Here is a 24,381-nt window from a genome sequence, read left to right on the forward strand (position 1 = left end):
AGTTAACCTAACTACAAGTTTCTTGTGAATACTTTAATACATGCGAAATATCAATTTGCTGGACCAATGATTTTTCAATTGTGTTCGTTAAATAGTTATGAAACGTTATATATATATATATATATTTTCAATTCCATTTTCTTTGATGGAGATAAAAAATATCCCTGGCAAAAATAACAATAATTTTCTTTTTCCGGGGATATTTTTTTTTGTGTGGAGGAAATATCCCGCATCTCTCCCGTTAATTCGCATATTGGTTGTGACTATCCCATTGAAACTTAATGAAATTGTTAACTAACTAACTAACTTTCTGCAGCAACACAGGCCTTCCATCTGTCCCTATCGTGATCAGGATCTATATACTCTTTTCCATCCTTACCAATTTCCTTTAGGTCGATCTCAACATTATCCCTCCATCTTCGTCTTGGTCTTCCTACTGGTCTTTTACCATCAGGTTTCCCAACAAGAATCCTGTAAACTCTTCTTTCCCCTCCCATTCGTGCCACATGGCCTGCCCACCTAAGTCTTCTTGATTTAATCATTCTAGTAATATCTGGACATGAATACAAATTATGTAGTTCTAAATTATGTAACCGTCTCCACTCACCTGTTTCGTCATCCCTTTTAGGCCCAAATATTTTCCTAAGGATCTTATTTTCAAATACGCTCAATTTATAGTCCTCTTTCAATGTAAGGGACCAAGTTTCGCATGCATATAATATTACAGGCAAGATTAATGTCTTGTATATTTTAACTTTTAGTTTCTTAGATATTAAACGAGAAGACAAAAGTTTATGAAGAGAGAAGTAACATGCATTTCCTGAATTAAGCCTACTTTTTATTTCCTCTTTAATATCATTTTCATTTGTTAGTATTACTCCTAAGTACTTGAATTTGGAAAGGGGTTCAAACGATTTGCTATCAGTAATTAGATTTTGATTATTACCTAACACTTGGTTTCGGTCTGTAAGCATATATTTAGTTTTCAGTTTGCTAACTTCCAAACCTATCTCTTTAGCTGCTTTGAAAAATATTTGAGCATTATTCTTAATTGTATTTACATCATCCCCCGGTAAGTCTACATCATCTGCATATGCTAACAGCTGAGTTACACCGTTTAATTTTAGACCTTCGGTAGTTTCTTTTACCTTCCTAATAGCGTATTCTAAGGCAAAATTAAAGAGCAATGGAGATAATGCATCTCCTTGTTTTAATCCATCATGAATTGTAAATTAATTAATGAAATTCTTACAATTCAAAAGTGTCAACTCCGAGAGTTTCAAGATTTTGTAACTAACTTACTGACACTATTATATATTTTTAAGTCTATGGAATGGTTATGGCATGTTTATAGACGCCTGTGTAAAGGACATACGTTATATGGATGGAAATAAGCTCAAAAGTTTCTTGAAGTCGATAAAATCCGTCAGGAGGCAGTGAAAGTTAGTAAAACTAATACAATTGAGAAATGAGACGATCAGAAACAATACTTGCTTGAAGTAGTGAATGAACATCAGTCAAAATTTCTTTGTATATAAAACTTCTATTGCGCTTTGCAAGTGTTCCTAAGGGGGCGAAAGAATAACTGGTAAATGTATGTATTCTATAACACCCCCAACTTTGGCCCAACTTCTATTTAAAAGGAAATATATATTATTTTTAAATGTGTCAGATACAGGGTTAGATGGTAAAATAGAGAACAGAAAACTAAAAAGGAAAACGACAATCCCTTTCCCACTTCCATTTGTCAAAATTCTCTTCGTAAAATCTATGACACGCCATTGATTGAGGATATAGTTATATACTTCAGAACTGTAATTATCTTTGTAAACACCTTGATCATACATCTACCATGGATTGTATAGTATTAGATCCCCTACATATGGGAAAAGTTCATATGCTCAGATAAGTTCATCGGGAACTGAACCACTGCATAACATGTCTCCACCGGGGATCGAACCCAGGAGACCTGATTAAAAGGCGATAGCGTAATCACAACACCATCAGGGAGGTCCTCACATGCTGTAATAATTCTCTACATTTCTTCAAATTTTAAAAGCACGATCACTTTCAGAAATACAAAAAAAGAAGGGCAGTAGCATGTGAGAACCTCACATCATACTTTAATTTTGTCAACCACCCTAATATTCTTGGTGACACGTGAATACCTTTTTACGAAGACGAAGAGTCTCACACTGATTATATAAGTTATAATATCAGAGTTTCCTTGAATTTGATAAAACGATAATTTTAAACAATAGCGAAAAGATATAGGAATATTGTCCTTGTTTTGTGAAGATAATGTAAGAAATATCTACTTGGTGAAGAGATAACATTCAGGTATCACAAGTAGAATTCCAAGCGACGTAGATACCTCAGGCAAGAGACAAGAAACGTGTTACCCTATGACTATCAATATTCATATATGAAAAGTGTAATAAGATGGCATTTTATCTGCAACTACTAAATGCTGTACAAACAAATTCTCATAATGAAACTGCCTCCCAAAAAATGTTAAAAATGATATATATGGCAAGATTCCATTAGGATAATATATTTTTTAAAACCGAGGAAGGAAATTGTTTAAGAAATTATCATATTAGATAAGGTTGTATCTAAGATTTGCAGAAGTGTTTATGCTTCTCAAAGTACAGCGTTCATACTCTTTAAGTATGAATTCTATGCTTGATGGAAAAAATTCCAATACAAAACAAGGAATGTGATAATTGTCAAAGGCAACAACAGTCATGTGGAGATTTACCAACGAAATCCATAGAACTATGAAACAATTCGGGAGTATGGTGTACATATTTTTTTGAAGTGAAAATTAGCACACATAACTACACAAGCAAAATAAGTATACATTCTGGAATAAAATTGCAATGGGTAGCATATTGCCTTCCTTACTCTAACTTTACTAACCTTACTAACTCTAGGTTTTGAAAGTAATTTTTCATTTTGTTACTCTATAAAAGAAAACTCATAACATGTCCTCATATTTATATCCTACATAGTTTAAGTTACTTCATTATAATTCCATTCTCTGAATTGTATTTTGACTCTTGTCAGCTTTCGTCGCTGTTCTAGATGCTTTGGTTAATCTCAACGGAAACTGATGAAATGGTTGAAAGAACAAGTTACCTGAGTTTGAATCTAGGACTCCAACGCAATGTAACATCTATATCGCGGGTGGTAAGATTTACCTGATATGTGACCAGATACAATTGCAGAAGGCACTATGTAATGCTTACACATTTCTATGTAAAACCAGTATTTGAGTTTTTACTTATACATTTGTTTCTCATTGCAGAAGCTGGTGGTAGATCACAAAATAAGCAATTCTTCCACGTCACCTAACATTGAATATGGGACCACATCTAGTAGGTAAGCAGTGTTGAAACCAGCCACTTTCTTCCGGGAGAATGTCATATTTCCCGAATACAAATTATAGGCAAAAGTGGGTATACAATACAACATGAAACTATATCTTAAACAATCAGATCAGCAGGAAATGGATTTAAAAGTAATTAAAAAAGTATTATATGTAATATATGTAAACTTATATTCAGTTACTTTAATCAAAATATGAACTTACAGTTACCAAAAATGGCTGGAGTTAAATCCAAGTTTACATTCACATTTGAATCGCCGAGTAAAACTTAATTTTCTGAATTTCATTATACCCATGGTTCTTGGAAAACACAGACAACACCTTCATTTAAACCACATTTTCAACTTGCCTTTCACCATGATTTAGTTCTTAAACAGTCTTATTCATAATCTTAAAACTTCCAGTAAGAGACCGTTCTGAAGATTTTTGACTGCTTTTGTAATACTTGAAAAAGTATGTTGAATGTTGCTCAAGTAATTCGTCACACTTGTTCACTGACAACTGTTTTTGCAGAATCAATTGAGACTGCACCCTCAGAGTCTAGACATGTAATCATACACAAAAGTAACAAAAATATGTAAAATGTGTACTAGAGACTAATACATATATATGTTAAACATGGAAAATAAAATTAGAATTTCGAGCTTACATACATACGACGACTAGCAAGGATCATTGATTGATTGAGTAAGGCTAATTGGTACTGGACCTACAGTTTAAAGTGGAATCCGAACCGCTATGTGCCTCCAGCGGGTATCGAACCAGGGACCCCTTGATTACAAAGCAACGACTGCGCCATCGGGGAGGCACGATTATCAAAGATCAATAACATTGATTGTATCATCATATGTAGGCAAGAAATCCGTTTCCAGAAAATTAGTATAAATTCTTTTCTTATTTCAGCAAATCTTACTCCAAAGATGCAAGGATCAGTGTCACTTCAAAAGAGTATGACCCATTTGAGAACAGATCACCAGAACACCCGACCACGTAAGTGAACAATTACTATTGTTATCCTTGTTTGTTACTACAATATAAAATATGTGATGTAACCTCTATCCTTTCTTTACCCTGTTTATGAATTTAATCTCTGGGTTGGTGGTTACGAAAAACGTAACTCGTTTATTGTTGGAGTTAAAACTTTCCGCAAAATCGATCCGAGAGACTGGCGTTAAAACCGAATAACTCATTGATATGTCTTTTGTGGTGTATTACGTACGGGTGTACATTAAGATAGTCACCATAATCTGATTTAGTTTGCGAACAGAACGAGAAACGTGAACAAAATAGCCCGCCTGATTAGAACAGCAAATGTTATAAAGGTTATATACCTTACCAGACAAATATGTCAAATTCCATTCTTTCTGTTATAAGTCAATTCCATTCTCATGCGAAATATTGAAATTATCTGCCGTTCTTCAAATATGGCGGCTTTACCTACCGTGTCAACGACCTGCAGAACACTTAATATGTTGTAATTGATGCAGGAAACATTTATATCAAAATCCAAACTATTGTCAATTAGTTCCTTTATTTCGTGAAAATTTGAATTTGTCCGCCATGTTTCCAATATGGCGGACTTAGCGGCAGGGTGATCCCCGGGGACTTTTGATATGTTGTTATAAATGTTATAAAGAAGTTATTTACCAAACTTCAGCTTGTTATAAGTTAGTTCCTTTATTTCGTGAAAACTTTAATTTGCCCGCCATTTTTTCAATATGACAGATAAGCTAATCGGGACTGGACCTACAGTTTAAGGTGGGATCCGTTGTGAAAATTAATTCACTTATCTTACCAAGCACATGTATAGCACAGGTAATGGAAAGTTTATCGTCTAGCTTGCAACACACAGGCTGGTACCTAAACATCATTAGTACAAATTCAACGTTTGTTTCAATTGCATCAGAATAAACAGTACATTTGTAAGTTCGTTACCAGGGTTGCGTGGCAGACAGGATAAACTTCATCCATTTGGTAAATAAAACTGAACATTAATAATAGCATTATTATTATTGCATTGTTGTTTCTTCATTCCAGGGATGCGGAAACACTGATCCATCTTCTGAAGGGAAGCATCGGAACAGGCATTCTGGCCATGGCGAACGCCACCTACAATGCTGGGTTAGTGATCGCCGTGATAGGGACATTCGTCGTCGGAGCCATTTGCACGTATTGCGTACACATGATGGTAAGTCTCAGATAAGAACAAGGGTCTACTTCCATAATGTTCGTATCTACATGGATGAAATGTTATAATATTTCTGTACTGTGTACTCAAAATTTCATTTATTCCTGTAATGCATTACCAACAACACTGAAGATCTATTTTCATTCTGAATATTCGGTTTCGGGCATATAGAGGGTTTTCCTAAAGTTCTTCCCACATTTAAATTCGGTATAACTTTGTAAAGAACAGAGATATTTCAGTGAATTAAAGTTTGTACTTCACAGAAGTCTTTAAAATTTCTCCTGGCAACACTGCATATCTGTCGTCCTCATCGCCCCACCTCCAACTGGATACCATTCACGTCGATGCATTCCTGCAATCTCGTCCTGAAGCCCAGAAGGGTTTTCCGGCGCTACTCATCCCCGAAATGCCCCGCGATGACTGCAGATATCTTTGTTTTGAGGTCATCCAGATCTCTTGGCTTTTCCGCGTACACTTCCATCTTGACATATCCTCACAGTCAAAAGTCACACGGAGGCAGATCTGACGACCTTGCGCGCCATGATGTGGGTATTCGCGGCCAATCCACCTGCCTTCGAGTTCTTGATCCAGGAAGTTGCTGACTGCAAGAGCAAAATGTGGACGTGTCCTGTCTTGCTGGAAGTGCCGGTCATCCTTGATAGCATCAGCTGAGGAGGGAAGAACAGATGCAGCATGTTGAGGTCGGTAGCGTCCGTCACGATATCTTCCTCTGAGAAAAATGGCCCGATTAGGTGATCCGTCGACACAGCACACCATATATTCTTCTCGTAGGTTTGGAATTCGCGCACCAGAACGCACGATTTCAGCTCTGCATACCACAAGACACACTGACATCTCCCGAATCGACGCCATCTTGGAATCATCTGATCGCTCGCAGTCACGTGATCCTCTCAACCTGCAGTTTTGCCAGGTAAAATTTTAAAGACTGCTGTGCAGTACAAACTTTATTTCACTGAAATATTTAAACTTTAGAAAAACCCTGCATATTAATGAAAATTTTTAAAACATTTTGAAAAAGTTTCAACCCAAATTTCCTAATTGATTTTTTTTAGGATATGTGATTGTTGCCTATTAAATGAAAATTTGTTTCATACTGTGGTTTTCGAATACTTGTTATAAGAGATAAGAAACACTAACATGTCTTAATCAATATAAATATTTGTTCAGTCTAAACAGAACTTTCCACAATGTACATACGTAAATACGTATAAGTGCTTACAAAAGAAATACAAATATATCAGGAGGAAAATTGTAACTTATGTTGGGAAATGATGAAAAAGAAAGAACTCTGAAGTGTGGCAAGATAAGGGAATGTTCTGATGATAGAGCACATTTCGTTAAGCACTTATGTTTAAGAGAGTTTACATTGAATTCCTATTTGTATTCTTGTTGTTCTACGTGGTTTTTTGCCAAGTTTGGTTCATCGCGACGATGAGCAATGATTAAGTAAAACTAGAACCTCGTAACTTAGGTGTCAAGATGGAGAATAGACAACTTAACGCTCACAGCCACGAACAGGCTGATTGAAGTTCTGTTTCTTTTCGTAGGTCAGATCTGAGATTCTCCTTTGCAGAAAGATCCGTAAACCTTTTCTCAACTATCCTGACATGGCTGTGGCTTCCTTCCGGGAAGGCCCCAAGGTATTCAAGGCGCTGTCACCTTACGCCGGGTGAGTACCTTCACTGTAAAGACACACATTAACTTTGGCTTGTGAAAACACTTGAACGCTGGTTTACCGTTCAACTCATCGAGATATCTTTCTGCCAACGGTGCTGTTAATTCAGTGATGGACCCATGGCGGATTTACTATTTTACTTCAGTGGGAGGAGTAACGTTTTTCTTTTGTCCGTTTCGTACCGATCATATCGGATTTCTAATACACACTTCACTGCATTGCAGATATGCAAAATATAACTTTTTGAATTCAATAGAGGACAGCTCTGCTGTGTTTTTGCTTGGAATGGGAAATGATCATAAAATCTTACACAATTTATCTCTTGATCCAAAATACCCAAATAAACTCAAATAAAAACAAAATAACATCACTCTCCACACCTTTCCATCTTCCAACGTACTGCACACCTTAATAATTCCACTCATATTTGTTACGAATAACAAACCACATGCGACAATTTCAGGTGGTTCATGCCCGATAATTGAGCTTAAATACTATTGTGTGTGTGTGTGCTTGCGTATGCGCGCATACTCTTGTGAAGACGTTTCGAGAGTCTCATTGAACATGAAACTGTGGGTCTGGCAGTAATTAACATGTCTGATGTTTCCTTGATGTGAATAATAATAAGCTTGAAAATACTATTAAATAGATCTTTGATGCATACTTATTTGAATACCGTCTAAGACGATGGATGTCTTGAAAAAACATACTATAAGATGTCTTGAGAAACGAATATTGCATAAGCCAAGTATACGTAAAATCCCATTTCCTTTAGATTCCTGACCACTCAGCAGATAAGTAGAATGTGGTACCGTTGTATTGAATTATTCAAGTTGGAGAGCAATTAACCAACAAATTTTATTTACGAAACAATGAGTTCTACAATGGAACTATGTTGTGAAGGTGATCTCTACGCGATCAGCGTTAAGGAAGATGCGTCAACAATGTAGCGAAACGCCAACAAACAAGAGTTTCAGTAAGATAACTGCAGAATATCAAATTCTTGCAATGTCTCCTTCCTCAAAATCATCCAGTACATCCAACTCCACAAGACGTAAGGCTATTCTCAATGTACCACAGCACATTCTGAGGAAAATTTTCTCCTATCTCAACTGTCGACAAGTAGCGAAGAACCGACTCGTTTGCAAGAAGTTCAACGTCACCGCGGGCCACGTCTTGAACCAGAGGTTTCTGTCCCTCAAGAGCAATGCCGAGAGGTTGATCAAGATCCACATTTACCAGCTGAGGAACTCCGAGGAGGGGTACATGCTCCTGCCCCTCTTCCGGAGATACAGTTTGCTCAGCCATCTTCTATCGGAATTCTGGATCCTCTGCGCCACCTGTATCAGGCACCTTCGCGCCGGCAGCCACTGTTTCTTTGCGGTCGAGGTCGTTATGGAGTTCCATCGCATCTTCTTCCACATCCACAGTCGCAAAACACGTGACGCGGTGCTCCAGTACGAGATAGTGGACCACCTGACCAGGGTGATAGATAGATTCTACGAGTTCCACGACAAGCTAGAGCCGAGACAGGGTGACGTGCCTTTGGGTACCAAGATCATCGACCTTCTGGACTGCTGCCTTGGTGCCGAAGCCACCCTTGCCCTGAAACACGACGCCAGAGCCTTCTTTCTAACCGGTTGCTATGTTTGTCCGATTGTCGGCAAAAATGCTATCCCTTCGACATGTTCTGGGGAGATGTGCGTAGAGGATGGCCTTCAGCTGTGGTACTTCAGGTTGAGGAAGGCCATCAGGGATAGCAATGCGTGCTTCATCAAAGAGAAGACCCAGGAACTGGTGGATGCCTTTGATTCAGGTCGTCGACTGGACTACTCCTCTCTCAGCGTCCTCAGCCGACAAATCTACAAGAAGAATTTCGAGTTCGACGGCTCCATCTCGGACATCAGATTCCAGAAACATATCGGAGGTTCTCGCCAGACCGTCTGCACCAAATCCTTCAGCTTCCGTTTCGACATAGACCTCCAGGGAGAGGTTGCAGACATGCCTTTGGACGTCAAGAACTTCGATTCCGAACGCATGAGGCACCATGCCAGCAGATCTTGCACCAAGCCCACCATCGTGCCACATGGATTCCAACTGTCGTCACGGTACCACTTCTTCATCGAAGCTTCTACCTTCTGCATCACAAGGTCTTTCCCCGAGGACGTTCTCTTTGTTGCCAAGCACTCCATGTCGACCAGGGAGAATGGCGTGAAGGAAGGAGGGGACACTGAGGGCAAAGGGAGAGTTCTGAGAACGTCGGCGAGAAAAGATGCCGTTGGTCATACTACACACAGCATTGCACCAAACTCTGCAAGGAAGAAATCGCTCAATAAACTTGTATTTTCCTTAATGAATATCATGGGCTTCTCAAATAGTTGAAAAATAAAGTTTTACGAAAACATGCTTGTAATAAAACGCATGTTATTTTTCCAATGACATAAACATATTAAGAAATTCCTAAGAGGTATTTAGCAAAACCTTACCCTAGGGAGGAGCTGAAGGGGCTGTAACCCAAAACCCCCAAAAGCACGACCTGAAAAAATAGAACATTGAAGGGAACTTAATTGTAATTTATAGGAATGTGCCTGTATTTGAAAGTATGATTGATTTGCTTTATTTCACTTCGCTTGTGCCACTTTTGGCTAATTGAGAAGATGGGGATAAGTGATGAAATTGATGAATGGACACTGACAAACATCCATGCCCAGGCCGGGATTTGAACCAGAGACCCCTGGCGTCGTAGCGCGATGTGCTAACCACCTCGCCACGGGGCCGGGCTATTTGAAAGTATGAAAATTATAACCACACACAAAAAATAAAATGCATCAAATGTATTTTATGCACTTCAATTGCATCAATTAATACAATAGTTGGTTTCCTTGTTCTTTGCCCATCGAAACTTCTCATCCGATGCATGTTTAATGTATCAAGAGAAAATTAAGCGTTGGGACGCAAATTACAACTTGCAACGTACCGATCTGCATATACACCAACTGACTACGCTATTGTATCCATACAATACTACTTCGGAATTTCCGAAATTAAAATACTGTAATGAATATTTTACTCCATTATATATTTTGAGGGAAGTGGGATTGAAATCCTAATAATGACCCAATAAATGACGTTGTGGTAATAATTTCTCACTATTTTGTTTCTCCTTAGGCATTTCGTCAATATAGTCCTGCTGGTGTATCAAATTGGCAGTTGCTGCGTCTATACTGTGTTCATAGCCTCAAACATCAAAGAGGTAAGTGCAATCAACCATAAATTGTGCTCATTAAATTACATAGATTGTATTGAAGTTAAATTTTATTTCATACATTCATGGTTTTCTGCCTCAACAGGCTTTACGATCTTGCGCCTTACTCTTCAAGTCAGCATGATCCACTTAATTTAATATTATATATCATCTGATAACGTATTCTTCCTGGGATCCTTACCCCGTTAACCATTCTTTCCAGTGCGCATTTTAGCAGGCAGTTCCTCTTTAGTCAGTTTCCTAACCAATTTATTTTTCTCTTCTTGATCACTTCCAGAATTGCTCTTCTTTCACCAGCTCTTCCCAACAGACGTTTATTTCTTACTTTGCCTACACATTTCACGCTCTCCATTCTTCGCCATTGACACATTTCCAAAGCTTCTTTCTATTCGTTTTTCAAAGTCCATGTTTCTATGCCAACACATTAGCCTCTTTCTTCGTTGTTTTTCTAAAGATCCACAAAATATATTTCTTCCTCTATTGTCGTTCCTATTCTCACATTGACTTCCTGCTACGGCTCATGCCTTGTTTATGCTACATCCCCGGTAGGCTATTTGAAGCTGCCTCAAATTCTCAGGTTAATTTTCCTAGGTTTCTTCCCACTGACCAGGCTGTGTCTTGCTTACATTTATTTTCACCCTGAACTGCTCACAGTAAACATACAAGTCCTCTAACGTACTGTTCCCCTTCCTTTTGTCTTCTAACCAGGCCATGTCGTCCCAAATTTTACACATTTTATTCTTCTTCCTCCAATTATTACCCCTCTCTCATTTAGTTCTTTACTAATTCTTCTAAGTAGTTGTTAAATAATGATAGGCAGGCAGCATCCTTGTGCTACTCTCCCAATTTCACTTCATTCTATCATTTCTTCTCCTACTCTCACTTTAACTCATTGTTTCATGTACAAAGGACATAAGAGTTTATTCTTTTTCCAATCTGCAGCAATCCTAATGGTTCCATAGTTTTCAAAATTCAAAAAATTAGCGTTTTACGTGAGAGGTCACACATCAAACTTTATGACTCAAATTTCCCCTTAACTTTTAAATATTTTTCTTGAAAAAGGTGTCTAAAAGTTAACAACAAAATATAATAACTATGCATTTCATTACACTAACTGTATGTAAATAAAAGAAAACAGTTGCCATGGATATTCACTCATCTGGTGAACCAAGCACAAAAGTCTCCCCAAGGATATAATAATAAAATGATAAATTTAGAATAAAATTCATGTACTTTTATAAGTTTATACATACTTATTATTGTACAATAAAAATAATAGTTACCACGATAATAATAATTAATATTATTGTTATTATTTCTGCTATTCATGTTTTATAAATGATCTGAGCCCCTACAAATCTGGCGACGACCATGCATAGGACAGGATGAAATAATAATAATAAACACTTATATCGCCTTATGTGTGTTTTTCAGGTTGTGGATTATTATCAGAGTTCAAATCCTATAGACCTGAGGCTGTACATAGCGATACTCTTCGTTCCTCTTGTTTTGATAAACTTCATTAGAAACTTGAAGATGTTGGCGCCACTAACCACAGTGGCGAACCTGATAACCGTAATCGGTTTCGGAATAACACTGTATTACATCTTCACAGACCTACCTTCCATTGACGAGCGAGAAATTGTTGGGGACATAAGCAATTTCCCGCTCTTTCTGGGCACAGTGCTCTTCGCCTTGGAGTCCATCGGAGTGGTGAGTTTTTAGCCATTGGTATATATTTACTTCATTCGGGATAGTTTTCCTTAGGGATTCTTCTTCGTGATTTTTTCCTTGTGTCCAAATACTCCATGGCTGCTGTGCAGTCTGAAAAGAGAGAGCAATTTTTACACAGTTCAGTGCGCCAACTACTGAAATGTAGGTTTTTCTTTTCACACCAACATGGAGCACAAACCCCGCTCTCTGATGTGTGACGTCACAAATGAGGGAAGTGCGGAAATTCAAGACAAACAAGCCTAGCTAGCCTAACCTACAACATTTATAACGAGCGTGAATACATGTTACTGGCAATTATCAACCCTTACGTCAATCATCGAAATGCAGGGCTTGTGTTCCACGCTGATGTGAGTAGGGAAATTACTTACAAAGCAATACTTTTGACTACCACAGTAAAACAAATTCTCCAAGTATGTACTGAGAGTTCGCACCAAATTTGTGTCCTGGTTTGTTCTGTTAACAAAATCTATAAATGGCGTTTGTAATCACCATAGGTCTAATACCACAATATTATGCAAGCACATTTGTAGTAATTACCTCCGCACTTCATTATTTCATGAATTACTTGTATTTTTTAGCTTACTTGTAAATAACACTAGCTTTTGTAAGTCTAAAGAATATTTTGAAAACATACTTTAATGAGACATTTAGGGAAAAATGAAATTGTGGCGATCATTTTTTGTTTTAAGTCCTTAATTTATTATTTGGAACGCACATGATTATACCCTAAAGTGTTAAATATAATATAGTTCGTATCTGAAGAATGTTTAGGGGAACAAACTTCAAACTAACCCCGTCATATATGCCAAATAGTTTACCTGCTGTATACATTACCGGTGTGTTTAATCCTGGCATGTGGGTAAGAAGTTACAAAAGTTGGTCACAAATATTTATTAGCAGTTGTAAAGAATTCTATCAGTTTCCTTAAGAGCAGAATTTACAATTTTGCAGATACAACACAGCACAGACTAATATTCAAGCGTGTACACAAATAAACTCACATTTTTCCTACGATACTGAAACCTGTAACGCAATTTTGAATATATGCAATTAAATTAGTTAAGATGGGCTTAGAGGAAATCAACAGTTGAATCGATGCCCCTGAGAGTTCTCGGATTCGAGTTCTGTCCTGGACACTTTGTGAGTGTCTCTTCATCAATTTCATCTAATCATCAATTATCCCCATCGTCGTGATTAGCCAAATAAGTGGCAGAAAAGCAACGTAAAATAACCTAATTCAATCAAACCTGTTTCTCAGATCTATAGTGCTTTAATGTCCTTGCTAAGAGACTTCATTATATAAATTAGTTATTTCTTGAAATTGGACACTGGAAAGTACATGTGAAATTCCATATCGAAACGACCCTTATATTGCAGGTAATGCCTCTGGAGAACAATATGAAAACTCCGAAGTCTTTTCCGAAAATTATCAACATTGCAATGTCCTTCATCATTGTTCTCTACGCAACAATTGGATTCTTTGGATACTGGAAGTACGGAGAGCTTGCCAAGAAGGAGGGCAGTATCACACTTAACCTTCCTAAGCATGAACCGTGAGTCTACTCTACTTTCTTCTTAATGGACGTTAGAAATATTGAATAGAACATCTCCAAGAATTTAATATTAATAACTAGTTTTTAAACATAAATTTGTTTTTGTTTATAACGGTTTTGAATGTAGCAATTAGAACCCAATGATAATTCAAAAACTACTTGAACTATGTGCTCAGAAAAGTATAGAACGAATAGTCCATACTACGAATGAACAAGTAAATGTAGAATATCTAAGCCAACTCAAAGGTACTTTTTGTGCCAGCCTGTTCAGATAAACATATTACGTTTTCCTTGTGGCACATCCTTATTCACCCCGAATGAGAAAACGGGTTTAAGGGTCACTTACCCGTTAGTATACAAATGCCAACCTCTCTTCCACGTAATAAATCCTGGACTGCCTTTTACAGACTAACGAGGCTCTGGTGTCTGGACTCGCAGCCAGTAAAATCCTCTGTGTGGGCTTTATGTTGTATCCTGTCCATGTGTGTTTGTGATTGTCCTTTCATAGGTTTACCAGATCGCTATAAGGGAAATGTAGAACATGCAGTCCCAAAATGTAGGACACAAAACATTCTCAATAAATAATACATATTTCTATAGAACACGTTAGAAAGTAATTGAAAAATGACACTTTTCAGTTTTTAAAAATGAATTCTTAAATGCAAAATTTCAAAACTTGCAATCATACTAAACAATGCACCTCTTACTAAATGATTTAAGTGAAACTTCTCAGAGGAGCCAATTTTTCTCAAAATTTCAGGTTTAGTCAAAATATATTTAGGTTAGAGTGGACAGTCAAACTCTTGAAATTATAGGGACCAGTACCAAACATTTTACAGACTTTATGAAAAAAAAATATCTTGTGAGTCTGTTGTGCTGATGGTAATGAAAGTACTCTCTCAACATTTGCATTATGACCTGTAATGGCAAACAAATATTCAGCAATTACAGTAATTTGAAAAGGTTGCAAAAGATTCATCTTGGGTAGTTTTTAGTTCAATAACAGGGTGTCTACCAAAATAATTCTTGACATTTTCGACTTTTCTAGACCTTTTTCCGTTTTTCTTAAGGTTTATTTATTCGAACTCTACTTAGGTAAAGTTGGAAATTTGTAGTTAAGAAAATAAATATTTATTTAATGAAAACCCCTAGATGAAAACTGAAGCTGTATTTGAGAAGAGAATTATATCTGCTTTATCTACGCGTATTAATGCGTCCTGGGCTGTTTTTGGTATAGTAGCGAGGGTTTGGCATCTGGATTGATTGATTGATTGAGTTGGTGTTTTGAGCCCACTTTGTGCACACTAAGGCTAATCGGGTCTGGACCTACAGTTTGAAGTGGGATCCGAACCGGGTATCGAACCCGGGACCCTTTGGCGTCTGGACACACAGCCAGTATAAACTTATGTGGGGCTTGTGTCGGTTGTCCCTATATGTTTGTGACTGTCCCTTCATCCATCTTATCTTACCACCATTCATTCTCAGCTTCGCGATTAGCCAAAGGGACAGAAAAAAGTGAAGTAAAATAAACTAAATCAACAAATTAGTTATTGTGATAGCAAAAATTCTTGCCCACAAGAATAATTTATTGCCTTTTTACTGATTTCTTTACTTTTTCTTGACTTCCATTACTCTCTTGACTGGCAGGCATCCTGAATAACTTTGTTCTCTATACCCCTGCTTTACAATCTAAATATTGAATGGGAAGCACCTTATTTCATCAGTATAAACCCCAAGGCAAGAAATTCCGCTTAGGCATTGAACAGTGACATCATCAGAAAGTGGTCCCAAAACTTTGTTCATTAATTGCTTCCGTCTTATCGTTTGTTTTCTAGCAGGACAAACTTTTCTTTTCTTTTTGGGCAATGACTGAATCAAAATAAATTTGAGTTTGGAAGCGCAGTCAATAGACTTGTAACTTGCATGATTTTTTTTGTTACGAATTTTCCTAATTAATATTATGTGATGCTCAAAATGTAGGACATTTATGATATTTTTCAAATTCCTCCCGGACACCAGACATAAGGCTAAAATGTAGACATGTCCGGGAAAAACCGGACGTCTGGTAACCCTACCCTTTCATCGACTTCATCTTATGACTCTTCTTCACCATCTTTGCGATTAGCCAAAAGTCCCAGAGAAGCGAAGTAAAATCAATCAATCATTCCAAAACACAGATGAGAAACATTGAGTACATCGAGATATGTCCAATTGTATATTAATATGTCCTCCTGCCAAACACTATAAAGTTGTTAAAAAGTAAGTAATTTGAGAAACGAAATAGTTCATCGATCTAGAAATAGAACTATCTTGGTAGATTTTCACTAATTTGCTTATAACTCTCGGTGATCGAGTGTGTTAAGTGATCGACTTTCGATCTCTTCGCTAAAGTTCACGAGTTCGAATCCCACCCTGGGCATGAGTTTTTTTGTGAATGTCCCTACATGAATTTAATCTAATCATCCCTCATCCTTAGGTTGCGACAGAAAAAGCGACATAAAATAACAAAAGTACAAGCACATGCTTATAACTCCTTAAAATAACCCGTGGCTCGACAGCCCTGGAAGGACCTAGGCCGATATCCCGACTACCAGTCTCCCTCCCACAATCCTACCTAGAGGTGTGGAGATCTTCAACCGGTAATTGGGTAACGTATGGTCAGCATGTCGAACCTCCAGCCTTTATAGGAGATATCCGTGACCGGGTTACGCTACTCACTCTTAGCTCCCCAATTTCCTCACGATGGTGGGTTGCCACCGGTCCTATGCACAGCCCGAGAACCCAGAGACTGAACGCAGGCGGACTCGAATCCATGCCGTCCCGCAGTTCGGAGCCCAAAGCACAGCGCCTTAGACCGCAGGCCACGGATGAGGACCTTATAACTGCTTACTACTCCAAAATTACTCATTTGCTTACAAGTCAGAAGCTTAAAAAGGCGAAGACAAGAGATAAAGAATATTGCACAAGACTGAAGCATGGCGCGGATTTTCCTATCCATTATAATTTTTATGAACTCTCTCAACCATTCATTCACACCTTTGGTGTCATTCATGATTGCAAATTCTTTATTCCTCTCCATGTCCTTTTCCTCCATTCTCTGGCTGTCATTGCTCTTCAGTCAACCCCAGCAATCACTTCCTTGGTATTCCTAGCCTGTTCATTCCCTCTTGAATGTTTTCCACTGCCATTCTCATATCTCTCCCTTCTCCTATCCCTCTCAGCTAATTAGTAGTCTATTTACTTCCCTTACCAGTTGCAAGTTTTTGTATGTTATAGTCGACAGGTGATCCCAACTTAAAAGTTCAATATGGGGACTTCTGTTACTTTTGAGATCACCAAAGTCGTTAAGAAGGGAATGAATATGTAGCAAGGATAGGAAATCTAATGTTATCATTTTGTAACCTTTCTCCTATTCATTTCTTCGTTTTCCGTGATTGGGGCGAGGGGGCTAAAAATAACAGCCTGCTCGTTGCTACTCGCTGGAAGCACTCGTTAGGAAGCGAGAATGGAGTAGGGAAACGCCCAGTCAGAAGCTCATCAATGCCTTTTCCTGTGTTGATGATTATTTTTTCTAGTTCCCCTTAATTGATTTTAAACTTGGATTGGATTATCGTGAAATTTCCCCTTTCGTAATAAATGGCAACGGTGTGTTACGTCCTTGTACAATTTGATAAAATTAGCTATGTGAAAAATGTACAAAATACAAATTAGGAAAGTTGATAATTTAAATAGTAAATATGATGTAAAGGAATGAACGCAAATTGAAATCTAAATTGCGTTGAGGTACTAACCTTTATGTATCAATCTAATGGCGGTATGTATAAAATTTATATTTTTCGATGTATTAATTAAAAAAAAGATACGTAAAGAGACTAAAAAAATTACAAAATTACGAATGAATATGGAACCATTTTTTTTGTAACAAAAGAAAATATGTCATAAAGGTGCAAGACAAGAGTACGAGACTGCGAGTACCAAAGTCTTCATAAACCAAGTTCTTAATTAAGTACTCGATCAAATCAAAACAGAAAATACCCGGTTTCCAGATCTCGTGCTGGTTTCATCCAGATGTACTAAGACCTTCCATAAATAAAGTTAGTAAAAATCTACCCGGTAGTTTCAGTGTAGACCCTTGGAATTTCCATGTCCCCGGCTACAGGAGCAGAGGGATTTAAGTGTGGACTAACTTATGTTTCGGTGTGTACCACAGCAGACGTTCAATGGGCGGTGGAACCGTCTTCCGCTGCGCATCGCGAGGCAACAGTCACCACAAGCCCCATACTATATTCTTAACTGGGGATCATCAACATATGTTTCTTCATTTGTTCTTATCCTGCGCTCCGTTCTACTTTGGACAACTTCATATAGCATAACTTTATTCCGTAGGCTTGCCCAAAGCGTCAAGATAATGCTTGCTGTGGCCATCTACGTGACCCACGCCTTGCAATTCTACGTCGCCATAGACATCCTGTGGAACATGTGGCTGCACCCGTGGCTGAAGAATAGGTCAGCGGATCCTGAGAAGGATGCAAGAATTTTTTTGATATGGGAACTAATAGTGAGAGCTGTACTGGTCCTTATCTGCAGTAAGTTGTTCAGTTTTACTTATTAATTATTATAACCACTTAAAGGCCAATCCATGTGACTATGGCCAACACATTCTGCTTGATCATTTAAATATTTCTGATATTGTGTGCACACAGCACACAAATGTTCAAGGGATATCTAATGGATGTCTCTTGGATATCAAATAGATATCTAAAACTGGAATCGAATGGACGTCCAGAGTGAATATCCAGACCAATGGATATACATATTATTCATGATCTGATCTGGACGTTGTGGATATCCCATAGATATCTCTTGAAGATTTGTGATGTAGGTCGGTGTATTTTGTTTTTGTTTTTGTCGTGCACGAATTAGAAATGGTACTAGTAGCACAAAGAGAGCCGCGATGGTCTAGTAGGTAGAACGTCTGGCTGCCCCGAGGGAGACCCGTGTTCGATTCCTGGGGTACGCCATCTTAGGTCGGAATTTTTCCACCTTGTCCCCTCAAAAATCGGCTCTGGTCTCAAATCAATGGGTATCTGGGGGCAATCCTGCGGGCGAAGACGGCCGAAGAGTGTTGCTGATCGTATCACCTTCAAAATGGCCGAGATGGAGAATGTATGGGGTCTTAACCCCACATCCCCTAAATGTGCGTTCATGGCACGATGCTGTATATGCACGGGGAATTTTATCTTACCTTTACTCTTTACTCGTGACACAAATCATCGTGTGAGAACCAGAGGGGCGTAACTACAGTTTTCGAACTTTACAGGAGAGAGGAAATGATGTATTCTTAGAAATATGTCAGTACATTGGAGATACGTGACTACTGCTAACGATTAGAAGTGCAGATGTGTCGATCTGACACCAGAGGCCAGAAGCTTTTTACAACAGTTTGAAAATGAAGTATCACGTGAAAATTCGACTACTACCATTTTGCAAGATGAGTGCCTTCCACCTTTATAATATTAGTCATTCACTATTGGTTACTTTCCTTTCAGCTCTACTTGCTATTGCGTTTCCAAAATTAGATCTCATCATCTCTCTCTTCGGTGCGCTGTGCCTCTCAACCTTGGGCATCGTGATGCCGGCGCTCATAGAAACTTCCTTTGTGTGGTACAACAGCGGCCTTGGGAAATGGAACTACATCCTAGTCAAGAACTCTCTATTGGTGATCTTTGGAGTCATAGGACTTGTGATCGGTACCTACACCAGCATAACCAACATGATAGAGGAACTATAGAGATTCTGCGACTGGAACTATATTTTTTAATACACTCTGTACCTTCTGTGAAGGTGTCTGTTGGTAGTACCTGAAGATTCCACAAGTGTTAGAGACATGTCGAGATGCTATAGAGGGACCACAGACAAAAGGGATTACGCAGAACCACGTGCCCTATGTGTATCGTGGAGGGGAGGGGCAGAGAGGAGCAGGTTTTCTTATGGCCTGAGTTGAACGGATGGAGGGGAAGGCTTTTGGCCGAAGGTTCTTTTGTTAGTGGTCACCCTATAGCTTAATTCTTAGAAGAATGCATTAATTGTTTCAGATCCGGCTCATAGGTGGGTACGGGGCATGCAGGAATTTGTATTTTGAGACGAATTTAAGAGCTCTGAACAACTTGAGTTCTTCATATCTCAATCTAAAGCAACGATGTCCTATATAGTCCCAAGTATACAGTATAACAATTAATAACTACGTGTTGTTATGCAACGAAGTAAGCAGAAAACGTTGAAGTTATCATGAAATCCCTTTAACAGAACAATTAAGAAATGCGAACGCTATGGAATTTCGAATTTGTTTGATTTTTTTCTTCACTTTTCGATGTGTCACAGTTGTAGCATTTTTAAAATTGCAATTGCAATACCAGTTTTGATGCATCATTTCACTTATGAAAGTGGCATTTTTAACAATATTTGATCATTATTACTCTCATATTCTCATACGTTTACGTATCAGTTCTCTCACTTGAGATACTGGATTGGTTTTATATTCTTTGTATGATAACTAACATTCTTACATATGTCTGTCATTCTCATCAATGAATTATGAACCATTTTGATTGACACAGAAGTATTTAGATTACATTCTTGGTGCAGTACATTACTAAGACTATTACTATAGTAATCTCTCCGATATTTTTAAGTGTACGAAAACAGTTAGTCGTTTTAGACAATCATACAAGTTTTCTTCCAAGTCTAAAGTGCTAAAATTGCTCGAGAAACATTCCTTCTATTCTTTTACAATCCCTGTAAAGAGCATGTCCTGTGTCGAGTGTCTCTCTCCCCCCTCTTAGAGATATCACGTGAGCACTCTCGTCCAATGAGAGAAGCACCATGCTCCGTTTTCTTCCAGTCACAGCCAACTTTTTCCCTTATGCGGGAAATAGAGGACTTGGTAGTTACTTTGTCATTTGATAGGCGATTTTCGTATTGGTTGACAAACGTAAACAAGGGTGATGGTTGTGTTTCGTTAGCGCCATGTGGTTTTGGTTGCAAATGGCATGAAATGCAAAACAAACAACATCAGTATAAACATGGAATTGTTTCAAGCTATTTATGGACCTTACTCGAGAGAAAATCTGTACAGAAAACAATAAGGGCCAGGTTCTGGACACAAAAACTTCTAAAACGGTCAGGCACAAATATAAACATAATTAATAGAAACAAGCAAACACAATTAAAAAAAACGATATAATAGACAAGAAAGTAACATAAAAGTGCTAGGAAAGTTAAAGAAATAACAAATATTTCTATAAATGAATTAAAGTAGGAAATATGTATTGTGGAATGCACTAAAATGAGAAATATATATATATTCACAGTGGACTCTTCCTAATTACAATTCCAGGGGACACGAACAATTTCGAATTAACAAAAAAAAAAAACATGTGTCATTAAAGATGATTTCAATGGGAATAAACTTATGTTCGAATTACCAATTAATTCGAATTATCCATATTCGAATTAAAAAGAGTCCACTGTATTTAAATTCACCAAAATTGGAAACAAATTTCAAATGGGAAGTTGATTTAAGAGACTCATTGAGGAAAAATCTTTATAAGCATTCATTTTTCATAAGATTGAGTGTGCCATTAAAATTTTTGAATAACTTTAATATGCAAGATACGCGTAGAGGCTGTTTTTCAACATGAAACTTCATGTCTTAATACTCACAAATTTTTGCTAATCCGTCCTTATAGTATTTGAATTCTGTGTTCAGTTTTAGTATGTCGGTGTTCAGAACTTGTTCAACTGCAATATACCATAAACAGAGAAAACCTGAAAGAAATCACGTTTTTTAAAAATACATACATATATTTATATACCAATTTATTGAAAGGTGACGAGATTTCCATACTTTCCTTTGTATATGTTACTTAATGTTTCACACAGAGTACATAAATATTCTTTATAAACACGTCATAATGGATGAAATATATCTTATCAAAGGATGTCGATTTTAAGGTAAGCTACATCATACTTGTTCATGATATTGTACTACACAAAATATCCCTCAGCATGTAATAACAGTAAAAAGGAAAACAGTTTTATTATAATTCATGGATTTATGTGTGTATTACTTTGCATTTTTTAAAAAAATATTGTTTCTCTAAACTGACAAAGTTATTATGTATAATAATTGTGCTGCAACTTTATTAATTGTAATTATATTTATAAATAAAACTACTTTTTTCTTTATTTTTCTGTCCGAATTTTTAATACAGGTAGAAAAAGAACAAGTACTTATTTCGAGATATCAAAAAATTGAAAATAATCATACTGTTATTAATGCATCATTGAAACAAAATGTAGTTTTTATCGTTGAAGGTTTCGCGAAAGTTTACAGTACAGTGTAATATTTACCGTTTTCAAACAACGGTAAATATTACAGCGGTAATATTTAGCAGACCGTGTAACGAAATAGTATCTGTTAGTATAAAATAAATGTGTATGCATGGTTATATTGCGAATTGATGTAACAATTTTGTCTTATTGAAGGTTATTCACTATTAAACAATCGCTTTTGAGCTATTTACCTGAATTTATAACATACTTTTAAATGCTTTCTTACATTCTGTTTATTGTAGTCTATAATGTTCTTGCTCCAAATACAATATTTTAAAGTAACACACAGTGCTTTAATTTTAGCGGTGATGATAAACATAACAAAATTGTATTTTAACGAAAGAAATCGTGTTTGTGCGTGCGTGCGTGTGTGTATGTAAGTACATGCGTGTGTGTTTTGGTTGTGTATGGTGAATTAATGCTGCCTTCCAATATTTAGGTTAATCTCGATAATTATGTGAAATTGATGAAATAAATAACAAACATAAATATCCAGTTGCTTGAAATCGAAATCATAACTTTCGGAGGATATCTTTGACATCATCTCAACTCTGTTATCGAAATGGCGTGTGCTTGTAATGTTTTAAATATAATTCTATGCATTGCCACATATCTTAAAAGTATAAATTATATTTTTCGGATATGTTTACGATTATTTAATGCTATACACAGGGAGAAACAAAAATACGGGGTAATACTTCAGAAATGCGTAGAAAAGAAAAACGTTTATGTCAACATGGGTCGTAATGCGTAAAAGCGGTCCAAATACAAACGTGCAAATACGGACGTAAAACCGCTGCAAGTACGTTACGTTAGATTGCCAAGACGAAAACCCCGTTCGGCGGGCCAGACAACTTCAAGTCGGCTTGAAGATCTTGCACGTTTAGCGTTCGGCGGGCGGAAGTTGACGTCACGTCTTACAGAGTGAAAGCGTCCGGCCATTCAGACGGCTTACAACCATCTTGCAGGCGGAGGAAGTCAAGGCAAAGTTGACTTGTTTCGTCTGCACAAGATCTTGCAATATGGCGGCGTCCGTGGATATATATGCGGTCTGGGATAATGTTATTGCGGAGATGGCTATAGTTATACTTGGAGATGTCTGACAACATTCTTTGTACTCAAGATAAATAAATGATACTTTGAAAATGTTGAAATATTGGTTTGAAGTGAGAGAAGTTAATTGTTTTTATGTTTTATATGAAGACCACGTTCACTGAATATCTCGTCTGCTTCAAAGAACGAAGAACGTGACTTCGACACAAGATTTGAACAATACAATCTACTTTAATGAATGCTAGGTATATATCCATAATGAGACCTAACGTGGTAATATTTTTTTTCTATTCAGAACAATTATTTTGATTGAACTCGGAATATTATGAAGCTGAATATGAAAATGAACTCAAAATTGATTTTAATTACTTAAATAGAATTAATCGTATGACCAAAGATAATATACGATATTTACCTCCTTTCTGAGAATCGTGGTAGCTAAATATATTTATTCTCCGTAATTTTCTTCTTTGCAGATTGTATGCTAGTTGTTGCATTGACTAGTTTCATCTACATACCGCGTGTGACTTTTTTTTTGTCGTCCGGCGATTCAGCTAAGATCATTTTAAGCCGGAAGATGGTAGTCACGTGTTTCTTCTCAGATGCATCTTGCAATTGTCCGGCTCGCCGAACACTGCGACGTACATTTTCATCCTTACACCCTTCCCTCGGTGCCCAGTACTTCCAAGCTCCCATACTACCTGCTCTCTACATAGAGGGTCCCCAGGGACTGGCCTTTCAGCGGTGGTACCTCACGGATTACCGTTGTTCATAATAGCTTGGTCTTGGCCGAAGGAAGAGCAGGGCAATTGAAGACTAAAATTGGTAAACGCTGTAAGTGCCACAATAATTCAAACACCGTTTTCCACGTTAAACTGTGCAATGTGCCATGCTTTATAACGTGGTAAACGTGAAAAGTGGCTGGTAGCCCTCTACGTGGTTCAAAGGGCGTGTAAAGAGGTCACTCGTGTGAACGTTCTTATGGGCTGATGTGCGGAACGATGCGATTTCCCAACACTTTCGCTTTTGGCACTTACAACGTTTACCACTTTTAGTCCTCAATTATCTCCGCTGGTTCCTTCCAGTCCCAACCTGTCTTTTCATCCC

At 37.5% G+C, this 24,381-nt stretch overlaps 1 protein-coding gene across 4 annotated transcripts in view; it reads left to right on the top strand.

The window, feature by feature from the left end:
• The window catches only part of LOC145990981 (proton-coupled amino acid transporter-like protein acs), a 149,839-nt gene extending 127,765 nt beyond the window's left edge, over positions 1–22,074 (top strand). For all 4 annotated transcript variants that reach the window (XM_083126586.1, XM_083126587.1, XM_083126585.1 and 1 more), the window contains 9 exons: positions 3,311–3,384; positions 4,295–4,381; positions 5,429–5,579; positions 7,148–7,269; positions 10,444–10,528; positions 11,975–12,253; positions 13,652–13,827; positions 18,214–18,413; positions 19,377–22,074. In XM_083126586.1, the coding sequence (XP_082982712.1) occupies positions 3,311–3,384; positions 4,295–4,381; positions 5,429–5,579; positions 7,148–7,269; positions 10,444–10,528; positions 11,975–12,253; positions 13,652–13,827; positions 18,214–18,413; positions 19,377–19,618 (1,416 nt within the window). In that variant the 3' untranslated portion in view covers positions 19,619–22,074. The remainder of the gene's footprint in view (positions 1–3,310; positions 3,385–4,294; positions 4,382–5,428; positions 5,580–7,147; positions 7,270–10,443; positions 10,529–11,974; positions 12,254–13,651; positions 13,828–18,213; positions 18,414–19,376) is intronic.
• Positions 22,075–24,381: the final 2,307 nt, after the last annotated feature.

The sequence above is a fragment of the Lepisma saccharinum genome, chromosome 8, assembly GCF_977018435.1.
Source record: "Lepisma saccharinum chromosome 8, izLepSacc3.1, whole genome shotgun sequence".
Classification (NCBI taxonomy): domain Eukaryota; kingdom Metazoa; phylum Arthropoda; class Insecta; order Zygentoma; family Lepismatidae; genus Lepisma; species Lepisma saccharinum.